Genomic DNA, 22,301 nt, shown 5'->3' with positions numbered 1-22,301 from the left:
CATTCCTGTGCTGTAAAGCCTAACATTTGTTGCCTGTTGGGAGTGCTGGACACTAGTGCCCAGAGCATCTCCAAGCACGACCACAACAGCAGTCACACCCACCCTGAAATCAAGGCTCTCAATGTGCAGAGGCCTAACCAAGGTACCAGAGTCAGGCTGCCCTGGCTTCACATGACAGCTTCCTGGTACCATCTCATGGCTCAGTCAGCCATTCCTACAGAGACGTCTGTCAGTTTGTCTGTCCAGGCTGCTCTAATATTCCCAGGAAAAGGCCAAGGCAAGTCCTAGGTCTAGCCAATCCCCTGGTGTCGGGGATTGGTTCAGGAAGGGATGCCGCACAGGTTGGTCCCCTAAGGGATGATGGAGGGCAGGATGCAGGCTGAGCAGTCATTGGGTTTGGAGAACACAGCTGGGGAGGGAGGGAGAACAAAGGAGCACAGGATGCAGAGGAATCGACTCAGGGGCAGAGGCTGTGTTCTGTTCTTCCCACCTTGGGCAGTTTGATACTTCCAGAGTTCAGGAAGCACCCGATCGCTGCACACTTCGGGCTCTTGGCTTCCTGCCACGCTAACCAATACTGCTGCTAACATCGCCACGATCAGTGCTCACCCTTAATGAAAGGATTTCTTTGCAGCAGTTTTGCAACTGTGTAGTGACATGGTGCAAGGACTAAGGACCGTCGAGGTTCTTCAGATGTGACCTCACCTGTTTTAAAGGCTGGCAGGATTTGGAGCCCTCCCTCCACTCACCAATACAACATTCAGCACAATTAAAAAAAAATCTGATGAGACTTTTTTTTTTTTTAAATCAAGCCAGAGTTGTATTTGTTTTTCAAACAGGAAAGTTATGTTAATACAAAACAGATAAAAACAGACAAATATCAGAACACACAACACACAAAGATCAGCGCAAACCCTTCCCGGCTCACTCCCCAAGCTCTCAAGCCTTTAGTACAGTTCCCCAAAGATTAGACAGGGCTGGAGAGTCACAGTATTGAATCAGAAAGGACAGACATGTCTCAGGGGGTCTGTACACAGGAGTGGGAGTGGGGTGGGGATGAACATTATCAGTCCACCAGCAAACCACAGGAGGGTCTCGGGGACTCCCCGCCAGCATCTGGAGCCCTACCACATCTGCTAGCTTCTTGTCCACTTTGAAGGGTTGCATTGTAAAGGGTAAAAAGTGCACGCACACACACCTCCATAAGGCACAGACAGATTGTCGCATGGGCAGTTCCATTAGGGACCCGGGTGAGACACTGAAGTACTGAGAAGAGCCGGGAGGCTGTGTGTTCCTGAGCCATGGCCCCAGCCAGGGCGGGATGGAGGGTGCAGTGCAGTTTTCTGCTTCCCAGGCTCCTAGGCTGCACAATGCCTCTCTCAGCTGGGACTTGGGGCTCCTGTGGCTCCCAGCTCCTGGAAGTGGCTGGAAAATATCTCCCCAGAGACTCCTTGTAGAACCTGAAAGTGGCCATTGACTGGTGGGGTCCTGCTGTCTGGCAAGAGCTCACTTACCACAAGGGACCCCCACATACCTAATGCGGGTGTGGGAAGCTTTGTGGGCATTGTAACTAAATGGACCCAAGGCAACAGAATGGTCAAGAAAGCCCACGTGTTCTGCCCTGTCTTACCTGGTTGATGGCACCATTCTGGCATCAGGGCTGGGCAAACCCTCTCTGTTCCCTCCACACAGCTGCTCACATCCTGAGGTACTCAGCAAACATCTGTTGAATGACTTTGTGTCCATATGCATGTGATGCTACTTCACCAAACTCCTGACTATGCATAACCTGGCCCCTGAACTCATCTGCAGTCTTTTCCTGAGCACCTACTATGTACTAGCACAGGATGCAACTCCAGAACGAGAGATCAGTTTCTAACCTGGCCTCCGGCCTCTGGTCTAAGAGCTGCTCACAGGTTCAGCCTCTGGCCCCGGTTCTCAACCTCATGTCCTCATCATGAGCCACACTGGTGAGCGGATGTTGAACAAGTGAAAACCCGTGTCACAGCCCCTGCAGGACAGCTGCCCAAGAAGCCAACCCCAAGACGGCGCCGAGGATGCAGGAAGTGGAGAAGTCCACGTTGCTTGGGAAACAACCATTTTCCAGGAAGTTCTAGTGGACAGGATACGGCTGCCACGAATGAGGGGTTGTCACCTGGCCTCCCCCCATCATACTCTTGGCTTTTGAGGCTCACAGGGCACAAAATGGGCAGTGAGCCTGGAAAAAGGGGTCAGGGTGCTACCCGAGAGGGGTGTGGCCACAAGATCCCAGAAAGGGGTGGCCTAAGGTCCCTCTCCAGAGCAGCCCCATGTGACACTCCAGTGCAGAAGGGCAGCAAATACACGGGCCTTAGAGGACACTTGTCCCCTCTAGGGAGTGGGCAGCAGAGGGACTGTGGCCCAGAACCTTCTACACAGATGCGGAAGCCAGGCTTTCCAGGTGAATTGAGGAATTGAGGGAAAGAAGACTTGGGCAGTATTGAGCTTCCTGAGGAGTGAGGCAGGCAGGCCAGGACTAGATGCGGCGGGGGGGGGGGGGGGGCTGGGATTCTGGCCATGCCACTTCCTGTTGTGTGAGCCTTAAGGTCCTCACAGGATCTCACATCTCCCCCACCAAATGAGGACAATACTGTGTTTCCTAGATCCTGAGTACCCATTTCCTGAAGCTGAAGGTCTTGGACCTAGAAGCTGCATCCCAGTATCCTAGGGCTATGGTGAGTGTGGTTTTCACAGTTCCCCATAAGACGGTATGCCTTCTAATTAGTCAGGTCTCAGATGGGACTCGGGATGGCACTGAAACCTGTATGCAGGGTCCTGCCAAAGGTGTCTCTCTAACTCAGTGTGCAGGCATGGAAGAGGTGGGAAGGACAGTCACGGACTCCTTGCTCCCCTTCTCCTTGTTGAGATGAGACACACACACTGCCTCTAGGGCCTGGCTCCATCTTTTCAGAGCCCTGGCAAATGCCCGGCTTTTAGAACAGAAGCAGCCCACTTTGCTCTGTGGGAAACACGGCAGCTATTTCTAGCAGCTGCAGAGCGGGCTAAACAGGCCTGTGAAGCCTTTCTGCCCTGGTAGAGGTCACCAGGAGCATACCTGGTCCACCCCTGGCTCTAGGACCTCAGCTGCTCATTTCCTGGTAGTGGCCGTGGGTGACCCCTGCTGCAACACCAGGGTCTATCTGGGAGAGCAAGAGGCAAAGGGGAAGTGACTCTCCAAGGCCACGAGACTGGGCAGTTAGAGACTACGATCAGACAGGGCCATGGCTGCCTGGAAACCAAGTCACCACCACTGGTGATGAGGTGACTCTGCCCATGCCCAGCACATGGAGAAGCCAAAAACTTGGCTGCATAAATTGAGCTGGGTACCCAATGTGCCTGCTTCTCCGACTCTAACCCAGGCAGACAGGGGTTCCTGTAGCTCTTTAAACCATTTAACTGCATCCAGATAGGCATGGTGCGCGCCCTTAGTTCCAACACCCTGTAGGCAGAGGCAGGCAGATTTCTATGAGTTTGAGGCCAGCCTGATGTACAGAAAGAGTTCCAGGACAGCCAGGAATACACAGAGAAACCCTTTCTCAAAAAAACAACTGCAAAAGGACAAAGAGAAAGGGTGAACATGCGGCCTGCAGTCCCTAAGGGAAAAGCCAGAGGTTCTTGCTGGGGACAGGAATGGGGAAGCTGTGACTGAGTCAGATCCAGACCCTCCCAAACAGAGAAGCAACGCAGGCCAGGAGCTCCACCACCCAGTCACACTGACTGCGGCTTGGGCCTCTGTCAGGTGGTCCATGGCTCCTGTCAAAGCCTGTCCCATGAGCCTCACTTCTTAAATGTTTCTTTTCCCCCTTCCTCCCTCACGGCAAGAGATGGCCAGCTGTGAGGAAAAAAAGCTGCTCCTCACAAGCTGCCTCAAGCTTTCTCAGAACATGTGGGTCTCCCGAGTGCCTGGCACCAGGCTTCCAAGTAGGAACCAAGAAACAGAGGGGCCAAGGAACCCTTCTAAAGGTACAGCTCCCAGCGGGCAGATGGAATGCTGGAACGGCGGCTCTTCAGAAGGGAGGGGCACGCCTGGCTAGAACATCAGCAATGGCAAGGTCTGGGAGCCTACAGGAACAGATCTGGCCCAGTGAGAGGGGACCAGGGCCAGGGCCAGGGTCCTGGGAAATGTCAGCAAACAGGTCCAGGAGTGGGGAGCATCTCAGTCAGCTCTTCACAAGTATCTAACAAGTGTATTAGTTAACACCTTAATAGTCAAGAGGAAAACGAGAGATCAGGACACGCTCCAGATAGGGAGTCTAGGTCTTCTGGCTTCTGCCAGCTGATGGCTGGGACATGCCCACAGCTCTCCTTAATTCTACCACCGGAGTTACGGAGTCGCCCCAGAGAACAGCAGGGGCATTATAAAACTCCATGGCATGTAGGGACGGGGCCGAGAGGCGAGGCGCTTACTGTTCTACTGGCTGGGGATGAAGGAATCCAGGATGCTAGGGCTTGGGGCACCTGTCCTCAGCCGCCACGGGAAGGCGGTTGAATGCCGCCTGTGCTCTTCTGTCCCCGCCCACGTTCCCCCTCAGCAAGAGCTGTTTCTGGGAGCTGTAAACAGTGAAGTTATTTTTGCTTTCCCTTAGGAAATGTGAGTGCCTCTTTCTATACCGTCGAAGGAGTTCTGTGTAGGTAGGTTCAGGCCTCATGTGTTCAAAGCTAGCTCGTTGCAGAAACCCACACCCCCAGAAAGTGGACAACCATCATATTAACATCTGGGCCCGGATTGCACATCCCTTAGTGTTAAATACCCTCTGGGAGACGACAGATCCCAGCACAGAACACCCGCACACACGCCCTCACCCGTTCGCACACACTCATTCCCTGTGCTGTCTCCCCCACCCCACCCCGACACACACACTCAACCCAACCCCGAAGAAGCATTGCACAGACAGAGGGCACCCTTTCCCAGCGGAAGGTCACCAAGAGGCAGGTGATCTGCCAGGCAGTTCCTGAGCTGAATCTTGGGACAGGCTTTTGGGGGCAGCGTGTGTCTGAGCCAGAAGCAATGCCTGCCTAGGCTCTGGCCCCCAGGGCCTCATCACCACACCTGTCCTGCCTTGCTCATCACTGCGGAGTGGCAGATGAGAGATGGCTTCTGACTTTGGGCTCCCTGGTAGCCATGGTGTCGCCCACCTGACAGGGGCTTCCGAAAGGTGACCTTGCCTTGGCCGAGGCAGCGGCAGCGGCACCGCTACGGCCTGTAGATCTTGATGACATCCTTGATGGGCCGCCGGCAGATGGGGCAGCAGGCCCGTGCCTGCCTTCGGAGCCGCAGGCCGCAGCTGTGGCAGAGACACATGTGTCCACACGTATAGATGACCGTGTCCACCTCGCTGTCGAAGCACACTGTACACTCTCCGTTCCTGCTGCCCACTGGTTCAGGTGCAGAGAATACTGGGGACACTGGGGGGCTCAGCGGGGAGCTGGGGGCGGTCACTGCCAGAAGGAAGGTAGGACATCATTAGTGACATGGCTCTCAGGGGGGTTCTGCTGGGAAACCCCAAGAACGCGGTGTTCCCACGGTAGAAACGGGGCACAGTGTGGAGAGTCCCATCTTCGTCTACCTCTTCAGTTTTACACATTTTTGATATTGCTGTCCCCAAAAGCACAAAGGTAAACTGGCTTCCTCAGCAGCCATTGGGCCTCTGAACCTCCATATTTATGCTCCCACTCAGCACACCAGAAGGAAGGAAGGAGCAGATGCAATGGAAAACACAGCAGACCTGCTCAGCAAGCAGAGGCCAAGGCCACTGGCACAGCCAAAGAACCCACGCCATCAAGAACCCTTGTGCCCTCCCGGGGAGGTTTACATTTCCTTACCCAGAGATGACTCTGATGCCGAGGAAGACTGGTTGACACTGAAGGTCATGTCCGAATCACTGTCATCCTGGGAGCCACTGAAGGACCCCGATGGGGTTGTGGTCTCAGGGCTGGACTGCAGGGTACCTGGGAGCCGAAGAGACTCCATTAGGGGTGTGCAGGTGGCACAGGCTCTGCCAGTCCCTGCTCCTCATTCCTCTGCAGCCCTCTCTGCAGCCCTTCTGTCTGGGAAGCAGATTAGAGTGACCGTCCAGGGTTCCATCAATGTGGTGGATGTGGTTTTGCCTGCCCAGCCGCCATCCCTACCTTGGGGCATTCACGGGGGTATGGCTATAACTTTACTCCTAATTCAGAAATAGCCTTAGGATACCAGGTCAGGTCCAGAGAACCTTCCATTCTCCAATCCCACTGTGACTCAAGGAAGGGCACACAAGCCAAGCAAGGCCACCCTGACACTGACATTAGAACTGTTGGGAAAGGGAAGGTTTGTGCCATTGAGAGAGGAGCCAGGACAGGGCTTGTCCTGATGGCGCGCACGCATCGTCTAGACCTAGCTTTCCTGAATCTGTCCGACAGACTCCTGCGCTTCCAAGTTACACTACCCTTTGTTGCATGGGGCACTTAGAATGGGGTTTTGTCACAGCTACAGGATCCTGGGCTGTGACTAATTCCTTCCGCCCAAGCTCAGTGCTAATTCAGAAAATCTGTCCCTCCTTGGGAAGATAGTGAACCTCCTTTACTCCGCTTGATGGAAAGTCAGCTAACATAGCAGGAACTTGGGCAACTTGTCTCAGGCTGAAATATTAGGAGATTCAACAAGAACAAAAATAATACCTATCAAAATCCCAGCAAAATTCTTCAAAGACCTCAAAAGAATGGTACTCAACTTCATTAGAAAAAACAAAAAAACCCAGGATAGCCAAAACAATCCTGTGCAATAAAAGAACTTTTGGAGGTATCACAATCCCTTACTTTAAACTCTACTACAGAGCTACAGTACTGAAAACAGCCTGGTATTGCCATAAGAACAGACAGGAGGACCAATGGAACCGAATAGAAGACCCGGATATTGATCCACATACCTTCGAACACCTGATCTTTGATAAAGAAACAAAAAAATATCAAATGGAAAAAAGAAAGCATATTTAACAAGTGGTGCTGGCATAACTGGATATCAACATGTAGAAAAATGAAAATAGACCCATATCTATCACCATGCACAAAATTCAAGTCCAAATGGATCAAAGACCTCAACATAAAGCCAGCCACACTGAATTTTATAGAAGAGAAAGTGGGAAGTACACTTGAACTCATTGGCACAGGGAACCACTTCCTAAACCCCAGCAGCACAGACACTGAGAGAAACAATTAATAAACGGGACCTCCTGAAACTGAAAAGCTTCTGTAAAGCAAAGGGCACGGTCAACAAGACAAAACAACAGCCTACAGAATGGGAAAAGATCTTCAGTAACCCCACATCAGACAGAGGTCTGATCTCCAAAATATACAAAGAACTCAAGAAATTGGACACCAAAAGATCACATAATCCAATTTAAAAAAATGAAGTACAGACCTAAACAGAGAACTCTCAACAGAGGAATCTAAAATGGCTGAAAGACACTTAAGGAAACGTTTAACATCCTTAGTCATCAGAGGAATGCAAATCAAAACAACTCTGAGATTCCATCTTACACCTGTAAGAATGGCCAAGATCAAAAACACTGATGACAACTTATGCTGGAGAGATTGTGGGGTAAAGAGAACACTCCTGCATTGCTTGTGGGAATGCAAGCTGGAACAGCCCCTTTGGATGTCAGTGTGGTGATTTCTCAGAAAATTAGGAAACAACCTTCCTCAAGACCCAGTAATACCACTTTTGGGTATATATACAAAGGATGTTCAATCGTGCCACAAGGACATGTGCTCAGCTATGTTCATAGCAGCTTTGTTTGTCATAGCCAAAACCTGGAAACAACCTAAATGCCCCTCGATCGAAGAATGGATAAGGAAAATGTGGTACATTTACACAATGGAGTACTACACAGCAGAAAAAAATAACAACAGCTTGAATTTTGCAAGAAAATGGATGGAGCTAGAAAACATCATTTTGAGTGAGGTGACCCAGACACAGAAAGACAATTATCACATGTACTCACTCATAGGTAGTTTTTAAACATAAAGCAAAGAAAGCCAGCCTACAAACCACAATCCCAGAGAACCTAGACAACAATGTGGACACTAAGAGAGACTTACATAGATCTAATCTACATGGGAAGTAGAAAGTAGAAAAATACAAGATCTTCTGAGTAAATTGGGAGCATGGGAGACCTTGGGGGAGGATTGAAAGGAGGAGGGGAGCAGAGAAAAAATGTAGAGCTCAATAAATATCAATAAAATAAAATAAAATAAAGAACAAAAATAAAAGCAAAATAATCCTGGCCAACAGCCACAGGCACCCTGCTCCTCTTCTGCCCTCCAGACACCCTGGTTGTAGCTACCTATGACAGTTCTGCGTCAGGCACCAGCTAGGGGCGTGAAGAGCAGTTCATCATTTCATCCCTATGATAACCTCATCTCGGACACAGCACTCTCTCCCACCCGGGATACTGAGAACCCAGGAGAATGATATCTGCCCAGCACTCCAGGGCTCTGTGACCCTTGGATGGTGAGTTCTGCCTTCCTGTTGTCCTGTGTGTGGATGGGGATTCATAGGTCGCTGGGAGCATCCAGGGCAACGTGGTGGCAAGGCAGCTGTATCTGCTCTGGGCAGGGCTGTGAGGATGGCACTGTGCTCTCTGGACCCTTCGCTACCCCCTCTACTGCAGCAAATGTCACACAGTGTAGCTGTCCCTGTCGGCGTCTCACATACAGTGGGTGGGTGTCTTGTCCCTTTGCTGACCAGGCAGCACAGGCAAGAATCATCTCAAAACAGAACGGCTCTGCTTTCCCTTCGGTTTCTGGACGTGTTGGGGTGCCGCTTCTCTTGCACATGCTAGTGACTTCCCCTCCTCTCTCTCACAATTAATAGCCATTATTCATTTTCTTTTAAAAATCCTAATAATATTAATCATAAGGGAAATAAAAACTACACCCATGGGCCGGCCAGCCAAGCCCCGACAGCAGCCCGGTGCTGGGGGGAGCTCTTGTTGGGGACCCTGGGTCACTCACCCAGAAGGCGCAGCTGGCCTGCCGCTCCTCCACGCACCGCGAAGAAGGCCCAGAGCGCCTGCGAGGTGTCCACGCACAGCAGGCGTCCCCGTGGGCGCCCGTTCACGGCGAGCAGTACATCGCCGCCCGGCCGCAGGGTGAAGCTGAGCGCGTCGCCGCCGCTGGGGACCGGCCCGGCGCGCGCCACCACCCAGTATTCCTTGCGGTCCAGCAGCGCGGCAGGGTCGGCGGGCAGCTCGGATGGCCGCAGCGCGCCGGGATCGCACGACGTGATGCCGAAGGCCACAGCCGCGGGTGCCGCCAGTCCCGGCCGGCCCACCTCCACGCACAGGCTCTCCCCCGGCCGCAGTGGCCGCTCGGAGAACACCAGCGTGCGGCCGCCGTCGGGCCGGGACGCGCAGGCCAGCCTGCGATCGGCGGACAAGCTCACGTCGGGGCCGCGCGTGGCATGGAAGCGCAGCTCCGCGTCCAACAGCGCGGGAGACGACGCGGGCCGCGCGCGATCGCGGACCACGCACGGGACGGCGGCGTCCTGACGGCCGAGAGCCAGGTGACCCAGCTTGGCCACCACCTGGTTATTCTCCAGCTCATTGTTGTCGAAGTTGGCGGTGTCGTGGCTGCCAGGAGGAGGGCAGGCGCTGAGGCGGGCCTGGCCCAGGCGCAGGGGTGTCAGTGTGTCTGCGAAGGTGCTCTCTGTGGGACAGAGGAGTAGCATCAGGTGGCCCGCGGGCACCCTGGACCCCAGACCTCAGACCCGTGTCCCTAGACTCCAACTTCAGGCCTCAGACTCTGGACCCTGGGTTCCGTTGACCTCTGACTCCACACTTCTTAACCCCCAAACCTCAAAACATGGATCTTAGATAGCACTCCCCACCGTAATCTCAGCCATGAGACTGCAGACCCCAGCTCTTCCTGATGTCATCCCAGACTTCAGGCACCACTCCTTAACTTAGACCTAATGACCTCAGCTCCCTCGGATCTCATCCCAGATCCTCCCGTGACCTCAGACTCTGGCCCCCAGACCCCCTGACCTTAGTTCTGCAGGTGGTCAGACTGGATTGCATGCTACCTGAGCCTCTGTCTTTGCTATTGCTTTAAAAAGGGCCTTCTTGGCCGGGTGGTGGTAGCACTTGCCTCCAGCACTAGAGGCAGAGGTAGGCGGATCTCTGTGAGTTCGAGGCCAGCCTACAGAGCTAGTTCCAGGACTGTTACACATAGAAACCCTGTCTTGAAAAAACAAACAAAAAAGGGCCTTCTCTTCTTTCTCTTTTTTCACTCCCTGACCAGGCTGTTCTTGAACCTGTGATCTTCCATCTTAGTTTCCCAAGTCCTGGGGTTCATGCAAAAAGTCCAACTTTTTGCCTCCTTCGTCCTTTTTTCTCTCGCTCTCCAAGGTTTTCATACATTTGTACATCTGGGCATTATTGTTTCCCCAGCTAGAACCTAACAGCAACCTAAAGAGCCGAAATCCAATATTGGGGTCCTACCGTGTGGCAGGTTAACCTGAACTCATGTATCTCATTTAAATACTGTGATTGCTAGGTATGAATTGCTGCTACTGCCTTTTGGCAAAGGTGGGAGCTGAGACATACAGTGTAGGGGGCACGACTTGGCACAGAATCCAAGCTGTCTTGTCTAGATTGAGGACTCTTCAATACAGTAACTCTGGGAGCAGAAACGACAGAGCACACGATAGACGGGGAGGGAAGAGGAAGTGTGGATGCCAGCGTCTGCAGTGGGAGGTGCCTCTGCTGACAGAGGGGATTGGAAGAGCAAGAGGTGGGGAGAGTCAAGCGCTCCTTCTAGCAGGTTCAGTGCAAGGCTGAGGTGTCACAAAGTGGCAGGTGGACAGTGGGCAGGGTGAGGTGTGCTTCTGGCAACTCTAGTTTGCTAAGTCCTCTGGGTCTTCTGTGAATAGAGCTAGGGCCTGGATGATTAAGAGGAAACGTAAATTCTGAGAGCCAGGGCTCAGTGCACGCTACTGGATGTGCTGGTCCCCGAGGGTGCGAGCTGAGCTGAGGAGCAACTCTGCCCTGTGAGGATGGGTTGTTGTAAGGGAACAAACCTGAGCCCCGATTCCCTCCAGCTTCTGTCTCACTAGGTGAACTCTTCTGCTTGTGTCCGCCACCCTGATGGCAGCTCCCGGTGGGGGGGAGGGCTGCCAGAGGCCAGATCAGGAAGGCAGCCCTATCGGCTCTTTCAACCTGCACAGCATGCCAAACAGACTTCTCAGCAAAGCTTCAGGTATTCTGTTACAGCAGACGGAATAGTGACTAACATGGAAGCCAACGGTTTAGAGATGGCTTTCAAGGCCTGCCCATGTCCTCAGACCAGCAGGTAAGGAGAAACGGTCTTCCTTTCTGAACGCTTTTTTAAGCCTATAGCTGTTTATACATACATACACATACCTATCTTCATGTTGTTACACACACACATACACACATACACACACACCCCTCTGTACTTTGAGTGATTCTAAGAGCTGAATATATATTTAAAATATGCTTGTATGTACTTTTAAAACATTTTCTTATTTTTATGTTTACGTGTGTGTTTGCCTGTATATATGTATGTGTGCCACTTGCACAGCTGCTGCCCACGAAAGCCAGAAGAGGGCACTGGATCCCCTGAAAGTGGAGTTACAGATGTTTGCGGGCTACCCTGTGGGTACTGGGAATAGAACTGAGTCCTCTGGAAGAGCAGCAGGTGCTCTTAGCTGCTTGAGAGCCCCATATGTACTGGTTTTACATGTGTTTTCTGTGTGCTGTGATATATAATTTAGGAAAATGAGTGCAGCTAGCATATAATCTAGGGCCTTCTGTCTCAGCAGAGGGCATGCAGCCTTTCCAGTCAGGTACATGGTGCCAGCAAGGCCCAGGCACGACTGCAGCTGGGGCTTCTGTATCCACACCCAGATATTCCCTCAGAAAGAGCAACCCACCCTCACAGCTATAACCCGAGGAGTCCGGGGTTCTTCAATCTGGCCAGTCACTACTACCCCACCTCCTGCCTATGGCCACAAGTCAAGAGATGGGGTTTGAACCCTAATAGGTCAATGAGGCCATTATGTCTTGAGACCTAGATAAGCAGTTGGTAGAACACAGGACTGTCATAGCAGGTGGGTGGCCCTTTGTTTGCCCCACAGGATAGCCAGACTGAGGAAGAAGCTTACAGAATGACATCAGAGCAAGAAGTGAAGAGCCACCCAGGGACTGGCCTTTCCCAGGTAGCTGCAAGGCTCTGTGTCCTTTTTTTTTCCCCACTTAAATGATATTGAAGCAACCAAATATTTCAGATTGTCTAGCCTGTGATGCTATGGCCTTGGCATGGTGTTTGTTTAATCTGACGAGTCACGGGGCAGAGGGAAGATGGGATCCACTCGGAGCCAGACCTTTTGTGCTTCATCCTTGGGACCCCTACAACGTTCTGGGGGAAGAGGACAGCTGGAATGTCAGTGTACCTTAGCAGATGTGAGCGTCGTTTTCCTCAACTGCATGCTGTCCCGGGGTGTATTGATTGATGAGGCAGGCTCAGTACGTGACATGACACAAATATAAACGGGGGACATGAGATCTAAAGAAATTCCACCTCAGAGTGAGGATGTCTAGGAGGGAGGGGGAGGGAAGGGCTTCCTCAGAATTACAGTCCCGGCTGCAGGCTGTGCCACCTGAGAGCCTTGGGTCAGCCTGGTGCTGGGAGCCAGACACGCTGTCATTGGCTTAGGTGCAGCCTGAGCAGAGACTTTCCAGGTCTCCCAGGGGACTCAGTGTACAGCCAGGGCTGAGAGCTACAGAGCCCAAAACACACAAATCCAGCCTTGGAGGCCGGGAACTCCAGGGCTGGGCACTTTCCTTCTCAGGACCCAGATTCTTCCCTAAGCAGGGAACCGCACCATGGGCCTGGCCGCACCAATGTGGTAGTCAGACCCACTGCAAGAAGACACAGGGAAGGGCACACACTTCCGCCAGGCCAAAAGCTGTGTGCAGCCTATAGGCCCCTTCTGACTTGGCTCAAGTTCTGGAACACTGAAGGCACAGAACCCAAAGATGAGGACTGTGTTTCCCAGGCCTGTGGAGCTGGCTGAAATAAAGCTTGGGTTCATTTAAATTTTAAATAAACAATTTTTTGGAGGGGGCAGGGTTATGAGCATGTTTCAAATACTGGCAGAGGCAATCAGTACTAAATTTTTTCTTTTGTTTATCTTAAATTCAAATTTAACTAGACATACTGTATTTATTGCCCCATCTGACAGCCGTACCCTGACGTCATCTTTGGGTTTTGTTTCACAGGTTTTTTCCGTATGGTATGAGACGTGAGGGAGAGATGAAGGGTACTGTTGGTTTTTTTTTTGTTGTTGTTGTTGTTGTTTCTGTTCTGGGATTTTATAGCTGAGAATTTAAAAGTAATTCTACCGTCTCCTCAGAAGTCTAGGGTGCACAGGGCAAACGGACACTGGCTGTTGTGAGGTACCCACTAGTGGGTCCTGGGGTACCTCCCCAAGCCAAGTTTTCCCAGGGATCTCTCAGGATTGCACATTACATCATTTCTGACCCACTGCCCATTCTTAATATCAAGTCATAATGGCCTAACATCCGTTTATTTACTGTAATCGAAAACCTTTTATTCAGTGCTGGGGAGTCACACCTAAAACCTCACATGCTGGGGAGTCACACCTAGAACCGCAAATGCTGGGGAGTCACATCTAAGACCTCCCATGCTGGGAGTCACACCTAGAACCTCACATGATGGGGAATCATACCTAGAACCTCAAATGTTGGGGAGTCACACCTAAAACCTCCCATGCTGGGGAGTTACACCTAAAAAAACCTCCCATGCTGGGGAGTCACACCTAAAACCTCCCATGCTGGGAGTCACACCTAGAACCTCACATGTTGGGGAATCATACCTAGAACCTCAAATGTTTGGGAGTCACACCTAAAACCTCCCATGCTGGGGAGTTACACCTAAAAAAAACCTCCCATGCTGGGGAGTCACACCTAAAACCTCCCATGCTGGGGAGTCACACCTAAAACCTCCCATGCTGGGGAGCGTACCTAAAACCTCACGTTGGGGAGTCACATCTAAGACTTCACATGCTGGGGAGTCACACCTAAAACCTCACATGCTGGGGAGTCACACCTAACAAACCTCCCCTGCTGGGGAGTCATACCCCAAACCTCACGTGCTGGGGAGCACCTGCCACCGGGCTACAACCACACTTCCTTTTTTCTTCTTTCTTGTGATATTTTTTAAGACAGAATTTTACTATGTAACTCTGGCTGGCCTGGAACTTCCTATGTGCATCAGGCTGGCCTCAAAGTCACTGAGATCTACCTGCCTCTACCTCCTGAGTGCGGGAGCTAAAGGCATGTGCCACCATGCCAGGCTCCTCTTCTTATTTGCATTAGCCCTGCAAAAGACCTGAAAAACTTAACTTTGGAGGAGAAAAAAAAACATTACACATTGCTAGTAACCCACTGGCCACCCTGGGGCCTCAGCTGGACAGTCTGTGACCCCCAGAAATGGTGGATCTCTAAAAGATCCATTCCATTGTCTCTGATATGCTCAGTATCAACTTGCTTTTCCCTCAGGAAGGAAAGAAACGTCAACAGAGCCAGAAGGTTCCATCACATAGCCCCAGAAATGGTTTTGTTGCTCTAATTGTAAATGTGGCTGGGGCTGGAGAGATGGCTCAGGGGTTAAGAGCACGTACTGCTCTTGCAGAGGACCAGGTTCAGTTCCTAGCACCCACACGGTGACCCACAACTGCCTGTAGCCCCAGTCCCTGGTGCTCTGACACCCACTTCTGGCCTCCACCACATGCACACAGCTGATGCATATACATACTCATACATATGAAACATGCAACACAACTGAACACATGCACATACCAGGAGCAAGAGAAGTTTACCCGCAGCCCCTTAACCCAGAGATGGAGTTCCTCTCGCTCTCACTGCCCCTATTACATGTGTGTGTGTGAACATCGTTCTGTGCCACGCATGTCACGTCAATTGGTGCAGCTCAGGGATGACTTGCAAATAAGGAATCTGAGGCTCAGGTTTGCCCTGTTATCTCATGGTGGCCTCTTCCCCCCACCAAGGGTCACAGAACACTGTGGTAGTGGAGGGGTTTCCACGCAGGTTTACTGAATGAGAAAATGAAAGGAGGGATCCGTGTGTCCCCCGGGTGTTTTCAGCCTCACTGAGTCACTGAGGACAGCCTCCAATCTGTACTTTCAAAAATTCCTAGCCCATTTGCACTGCTCATGTGTGGCTGTGGTTTCCTGTCTGCTCACACAGACGTGGGCTGGCAAGCCAGGCGTGATTGCTTCCTAGCTCTACAGGGACAAAGTGGTGGGAGACTGGTGAGGTTTAGGCAAGCTGCGATTTCTGGCGCCTTCATGGAAAACCTTTAAGGGGTAAAGGCGGGCAGGGGTGTGGTCAGAATACCCAAGTGAGGCCCCAGAGTGGAGCTTTCCAGTTTGATCAGCCCAGACCTGGGACACAGGCCTTGCCCACATGCAAGCCAGCAGAGGTCCTTGTCTGCCAGCTGCCGGCCAAGTGCCCTCAGTGTCTCAGGCCCGACACCATGTCCTATAGCCCTACCGATAAGCCCATGAGGTGGGTGCCATCATGCACCCACTTTACAGGAGAAAAGAATTGAGGCCCAGAGAGGGTCTGTCTCTGTGTCGATTCCACACAGATGGCACGTGAGGGCAGGGACTAGGCTCCGTGGCTCTCATTTCCCCATCTGCTTTAACCACACAGAACTTTTTTGACTTCATTATTTCTGGGGAGAGAGGAGAGTTAGCTCCTGGTCACTGAATCTGCCTGCCATGCCCAGTAGGGTGGGGACAGAAACAACCCAAACATTTATTATGGGAAAATAAACCATCTTCCCACGGGTGGGCGGAGTGGAGAAGCAATCGCTGGGCAGTGGTGGTGCTTGCCTTTAATCCCAGCACTTGGGAGGCAGAGACAGGTGGATCTCCATGAGTTTGAGGACAGACTGGTCTACACAGTGAGTTCCAGGACAGGCTCCAAAGCTACAGAGAGAAACCCTGTCTCAAAAACCAAAAGAGCAGCAATCTCTGGTGTGGATCAGCTCATTCACAGGGCGTTAAGAAACAGGCTATGCAGAAAGACTAAAGAGTGAAGAAGACCCTCAGGAGGTGGAAGCTCCCGGCTACAGACAGAGGAGGGTAAATCTGTCCACCTGTTCGCCCACTCACTTTATGCCTGCATATTTCCTTGCAGGTAAATTACACACAGGGCTCTGTCCAGCTTCCCTGAGAAACCTACTCTCCCAGCGTACCAGGCTGAGTTGTTTCAAATGGGGGCTGCAGCCTCAGAAGAGGACAAGTGACCACCATTCATTGTGGGAGGAGAGAACAGACAATGACCTCAGGGGTATGGTGTCCTTTCATAAGAGTAGCTAAGATGGAAACAGAGGTCATGAGCACCAACTCAAGGCCATCCAACGAGGCCTTTTAAAGTGGACACTTTCCTGTTGGCGTTAATTCTACATCATTTTTCTTTCTGAGACGGGGTCTTATATATAGTCTGGCTGGCATGGAACTCACTCAGAAAACCCACCTGCTTCTGCCTCCCAAATGTTGGAATTAAAGGCACGCACCACCCCACTCCTGGCCAAATTCTACATAAATTTTTTTAAACATCATTTTTTAAAAAAGTAACACACACATATGTTCTTAGGCAGTCCTTGTAGCCATATGACCAGCTTGAGATAGGAATATTTGGGAAGTCCTGAATGCTCAGGAGATGGTGTGTGTGTGTGCGTGTGCGTGTGCACATGTGTTGGTCTTTCCTCCATGCTCAGTGATGGGGTGGGCCATATATATGTATACACATATACACACATACATATATACACAAATACACATATGAGACCACATACAATGCCTCAAGATGATAGGAGAAAATTTTTACATTGGGAGCACCCACAGTCAGAATTTCAGAGCTGTGAGGGCCTCCCTAACCCACTCCGTAGTTAGCCTGGCTCTGGAGGCTGCACCTGACTGCCCACTGGCATAGGTTCATCTGCTGGATGAGTAAGAACCAGCGGAAGAAATGCATGCCGGCCTTCGGGAGGTGGCACATGAACAAATGACCAAAGGGATGGAAGAGGGGTGAGTGGATGAGGGAGTAGCGGTTTAAGACTGACCGGCTGCATAGCCAATGGGCTCTGGGCCCTGCCCACGTGGGTTCCCTCCCAGTTCTGTGACAAAGTAACTCTCTGTGCCTCAGTTTCCTCCCGTGGAAATTGATCGTCATTGCTGTTGTGAGAATTGAGACACATGGTGACACACTGGGCAGCTGGGAGCCCTCAGGTGAGCCAAGCCCCCGGGACTGTGAACGCACAGGCTGTGCCAACCGACCTACCCAGCAGCTGCACTTCGTCGGTGATGCCGTAGACGTCGATAAGTGCCCAGAGTGGGCCCCCCACGGCCACGCCACAGTGGAACAGCACCGGCTCACCATCGTTAACGCTGTAGAAGACGCGGCCATGGCGATCGGCCCAGTATGCCAACACCGTGTCCCGAAGCGCCAGGTTCTCAGGCAGCGCCTTGGCCCAGTATCCAGGCCTTGTGACCAGATCCGGGCAGGCGTACTTGGGGATGTCCTGCGCGCTCATGAGAGACGGATCATGCGCAGTGAAGCCGAAGCGCAGGGCACCGCTCCAGCCAGGACGCACGGCCACCAGGCGCAGCCGTACCTGCTCATACAGGCGGATGGGACGCTGCGTGAAGGTGACGCCGTTGCAGAAGCTGTTGCGCCGTGTAGCCCTGCGCGAGTGGCCGTCCAGCCGCACGTTCTTGCCCTTGGCCTGCGCGTGGAAGCGTGGTGCCTCACCCAGGACAGCACGCCTCTCAGGGCCAGGGCCGTAGCAAGGGCGGGTGGCCAGGAGGCGGGCAGGAGGGCTGGAGTCTATGGACAGAGAGAAAGCAAGTCAGCGCTTGGAACTCCTGTGGCCAGGGATGTTATTAACCATTTCCATAATTTCCACTTTTGACTGGACATGGATACATTCTAGAAGGTTCCGGCCTAGACCTAAGGAGCTCCTCTACCCGTCCCTAACATTGGCAAGTCACTGTAGACACTTCACAGATGAGCAACCCAAGGTTTAATGCTGGGTGTGAACTGAGGACCACACCCAGCTTATCACCTCCTGGTCTGAGGTCAGGTGACCTCTTCATTCCCAGCAACCCACAGCCCCCCAAATCAAGAAGCTTTCCCCCAGGACTACATCTGAGCTGCAGAGTGCCTGGATTCTTGAGGTGGGGATGTCTGGCTGCTTGCCTCAAAATCTGTGTTCACAGTGAGGTTGGGATCTGGGGCACACACATTGTTCTGGGATCACTAAAACAGCCTGCTGTCCCAGGCTCCCCACCTGATCTTCTTGTCTCCAAATGGGTTCAGAAACTCCCATCATTGCTGGAAGGCCCTGTGGACCAAATGCCTACATATGGCGGGACACTTAGAGTCTGTGATGAACCACTGGTAACCTCCCCATCTCTCTGAGGCTCCAGAGCGGTCCCAGCCAGGACTCTGGCCTTCCCCCTTCTCTGATGGTCAGGCGGTTAGCTTTTCTAGAATGTGCCTTCTGGGGGTTCATGTCTAAGGGGATTGGCTCTGAGGGCCTTTTCAGAGAACCCAGGCATTGGTCACAACCCAGGCGGCCCAGAATGGAGTGGGAATGTCTCTGCCTCCCTCCTCTTTCCACTCTGAGGGAGGCTGCAGGTGGGTGGTCACTGCAGGGAGGAATCCTGCACTTACCACAGCTGCAGAGGCCATTTTCAAAGCAGGCCACCACAGTACATTCTGAGAAGAATGACAGGCCACTGTGGGGACACTCCTCCCACGCTCAACCCAGAGTGCACTGTGCTGTGGTCCTCTCGGGGATGGAGGTAGGTGGAGGGTTTGGTTAACTCTGAGGCTGATGGGAGGCAGAGCAAGGGGGAAAAAACCATCATGGCCCCTCTAAAGGCAGAGAAGGAAAGCAGTCCTCTTCAGACAGAAGGCACCCAGCCACCGAAGATGCCGGACAAGGACCAAAACAGAGACCCTCACTAGGAAATAAACTTCAAGGGCTGCCGACAACTAATTGCTTAGCTAACGTTAAGGTCTACTATGCGGTAGACAACATGCTAAGCAATGGGGATGCAACTGTCCCAAGACAGACAACGGTCCCCTTCTGATTAGCCTAACAACAAAGGGAGTGTTCTCCGCGGGTGGGGGTGCACTGGTGGAGTGAGCTGATGGGGGCGTGCTGGTGGGGGGGGGGCGGGGGGAGTATGCTGTGGAGAGCAATGTGTTGAAAGCCTGCCCTGGGATTTGCATGGAGAGTCTCTCTGATGGGTGACTGGAACAGAAAACACCAAAGGAACCCAAGGAGTTTAGGTAGGAGAGTTCCAGGCAGAGACTACAGCGGCACAAAGGCTCCTGGGAAGGAAAGTACTGATGAGCCTGAGCTACAAGGAGCCAGTGAGGGCAAGCTAAGGGACTGGGTTCTGGGTGAGCCCAGAGCTGGGGGAGTGGGAGCTTATAGATCTTTGCCTTAAAAGAAAAAACAACAACTACGAGGGAGCTTCATTATTGCAAGCTCAGAGCCTAGAGAGGAAGACACCCTGAAGCCAAGGGAGGATGGGCAGCTGCGAGAGCCACAGCTTGGACAAAGCCTGTGGGAACACCATGCTCAGATGGGAGAGGAGCCAGCAGGTGGAGAGAAGGGGTCAGTATGTCTTAAGACAGGGGAGATACGAAGGTCCTAAGAAATTTTCCACACAGAAATAAAAACACTTGGTATGTTTGCTTTGAACATTAAAGCAATACTCAACAAACAGAACCTGCTTTTTAGAGGTGTCTCGGTTCTATGTAGTGTGTCTGAAGGGCAGCGGAGAGAAGGGGAGGGGTAGGGTTGTAGCAGGTGTGGACTCGGGGGCAGGGCTTCAGTCACACCAGCCCATCAAAGGCCTGGCCAAATCAGGTCCTCGATAAAGGCTAGCTGCTGCCTGCAAGCCTAGATGTCAGCTTCCTCCAGGCATTAGTTCCTCCAGGAGCCCATAGGGACATGGGCCAACAGAGAGACTACAAGCCCCAAACTCAGATTGGTCAGGTAAGGGTATAACTCCCTTCTGTGGACTCTACCAGGTGATCCCAGTGCAGCCACGGGAGTGTCAGGACCACTGTTACCTCAGGTTGGTCAGGCATGCCTTCCAGGTCTGGGCTGCAGTAAGATCCCATCCTTTTCCACACACCCTACAGTCAGACACACGTATTTGCTGTTCTGCCTGCCCACAATGGTCCTTCCTTCCCCATTATCACATCCAGTTACTAGGGTGACTGCACTCAAATCCAGAAGCTGGGGTGCAATTCTGGTGGTTAGCCAAGACAGGCCTTCCTGATTGGGACAGGCTTTTACTTACAAACTGGGCAGTCACCACGCAGCCAGCACACACCCCGGGCCAGGCCGCTTACTCTGCAGTGCCTGTCCTCCACCCTCCCTCCCTCTCATTCTCACAATAAAGCAACAAGGGCCTGGCCGGAGGGCTGCAGGGAGTGCTCCTAGGAGGCTCTGGAGAGCGCCAGCAGAGTGCCAGGCAGTGTTCCGTCCACTGCTCACTCACACTTGTCTTCACCCGCTCATACTCTCTGTGACCCCACAGAGTGACTGGCATCTCTCCACTGTCACAGCTGAATTCACCCCAGCAAGGAGCATATGAAGGCCAGCACATGCCCCAGCACCCAGGGTGGCAGTGCGTGGTAGAGATGGGTCATGAAAGGTCAGAGGGGAGTGCTGTGGGCAGAGCGGGGAGTTGGTTGCTGTGGGGGAAGCAGAGGACCGCAGTAGTGGTGGCTCAGAGTGCCAAGGCTGGGCAGTTGCTGGGTGAAGGGTTGGTATATGTACTGTCCATGTCCCGGGACTCAGCTGGATGGTCCTAAAGGCCAAAGCAGGAGGCTCAGACCAGATGACATAACCCAAGGTGAGAAGGGGCTATGCAGAGGTTTCCAACAGACCAGCCCTTTCGCCAGCCAATACTGCCTGCAGAGAGGGGTGGCTTTGAGGAGGCAGCCATCTTTGGAACCGATGTGCTAACAATCAATCAGAGACCTATAGAGTTTAGAGGATGAAATCCAAGCAAGTCAGATCCCTAGTGTGAGCACTCGCTCAGGCAGCATGCATGCGCAGCCTTCTGCAGGTCAATGAACACTAAAGACCAAGGTCCCCTGCATCTGCCGTGTTCTCCAGGAAGCATTCATAGGACCACAGCTCAAAGCCCTCAGAGCATCCAAATGTACTGTGACCTTGGATGACTTCTCTCCTGCTCCCCTCTGGGCACCAGTCCTATCTCTTCATCACGTGTCCTTGTCAAACATCCCAGGAGCCTCCGCAGGTGTTTTCAGAGCCCAGTTGGATGGTATGTGCAGGCAGGGGTAGGCAGACAGATGGGGAGATCCAGCCTCTACAACTTTAGGGTAAGTTCCCCGCAGACACCACTGTGCTTTCGGAGAGCAATCTAGGCCCGGTGGACATATTTGTTTAATCTTGATTATACAACTCAACTTCCTTCAGGGAATGGGGGATAAAAACTCCATCCCCTCCCATCCCCAGGCCAGAGACTCGATGAGAGGCAAAGAAAACCAGAGTGGTTGTGGGTAGGATGGATGTGTTCTTGACACAAAGTGGGGACACTTACAAGAAAGGCCAACCGGTGTCCTGATGGGCCTCCCGCACCTGCCTTGCTGGGCCCCGGGACACCAGGACTGGGGCTAGCGGGAGAGTCAAGGCTCTAAGCATGTCAGCAGGAAAATGAACTCAGTCACTTCAGCAGGGGCAATCAACAGCAGAAAATCAGAGGAAAAGATGAATCCTCCCAGTCCCAGACCCACTGCACTGTTCATCTCTGTGCTGGTCCCCTGGCAAGCCGCAGTCCCCTACTCCACACGCCCCACAATGGAGGTGTCTCAGCACGATGGCAGCTGGCTTTTAAGATGAATCTGCACCTTACTGTCTCCACTTCCAGTAGATAAGCAGGCTCCGGGTGTCCATCACCCACACGGCACACCTCAGTGCTGAGGTACGAGCCCCAGGTAGCAGACTCCTTCTCTACAGCGGCCGGGGACCTGGTCACTCACCACCTTTGCTAAGGGTCTGCTGGCATGCACCCCATCCTGCCCCGGGTTCCTGGCACTTCCCTGTGAACCGTCCTGTCACAGCTGCTGAGCTGCAGCTGCAAACACAGGTCTCAG

The 22,301-nt window shown here is 52.6% G+C and overlaps 1 protein-coding gene across 1 annotated transcript in view; it reads right to left on the bottom strand.

Moving 5' to 3' along the window:
- Window positions 1-791: 791 nt before the first annotated feature.
- Window positions 792-22,301, bottom strand: part of Neurl1b (neuralized E3 ubiquitin protein ligase 1B) — a 33,848-nt gene continuing 12,338 nt past the window's right edge. Inside the window, exons 2-5 of the mRNA XM_075941373.1 lie at window positions 17,433-17,978; window positions 9,031-9,723; window positions 5,863-5,988; window positions 792-5,478 (exon numbers count right to left, since the gene is read on the bottom strand). Of these exons, the coding sequence (XP_075797488.1) occupies window positions 5,234-5,478; window positions 5,863-5,988; window positions 9,031-9,723; window positions 17,433-17,978 (1,610 nt within the window). The 3' untranslated portion in view covers window positions 792-5,233. The remainder of the gene's footprint in view (window positions 5,479-5,862; window positions 5,989-9,030; window positions 9,724-17,432; window positions 17,979-22,301) is intronic.

Source organism: Microtus pennsylvanicus, chromosome 11 (genome assembly GCF_037038515.1).
Source record: "Microtus pennsylvanicus isolate mMicPen1 chromosome 11, mMicPen1.hap1, whole genome shotgun sequence".
In the NCBI taxonomy this organism is placed as follows: domain Eukaryota; kingdom Metazoa; phylum Chordata; class Mammalia; order Rodentia; family Cricetidae; genus Microtus; species Microtus pennsylvanicus.
This window is presented reverse-complemented; position numbering and strand designations above follow the sequence as displayed.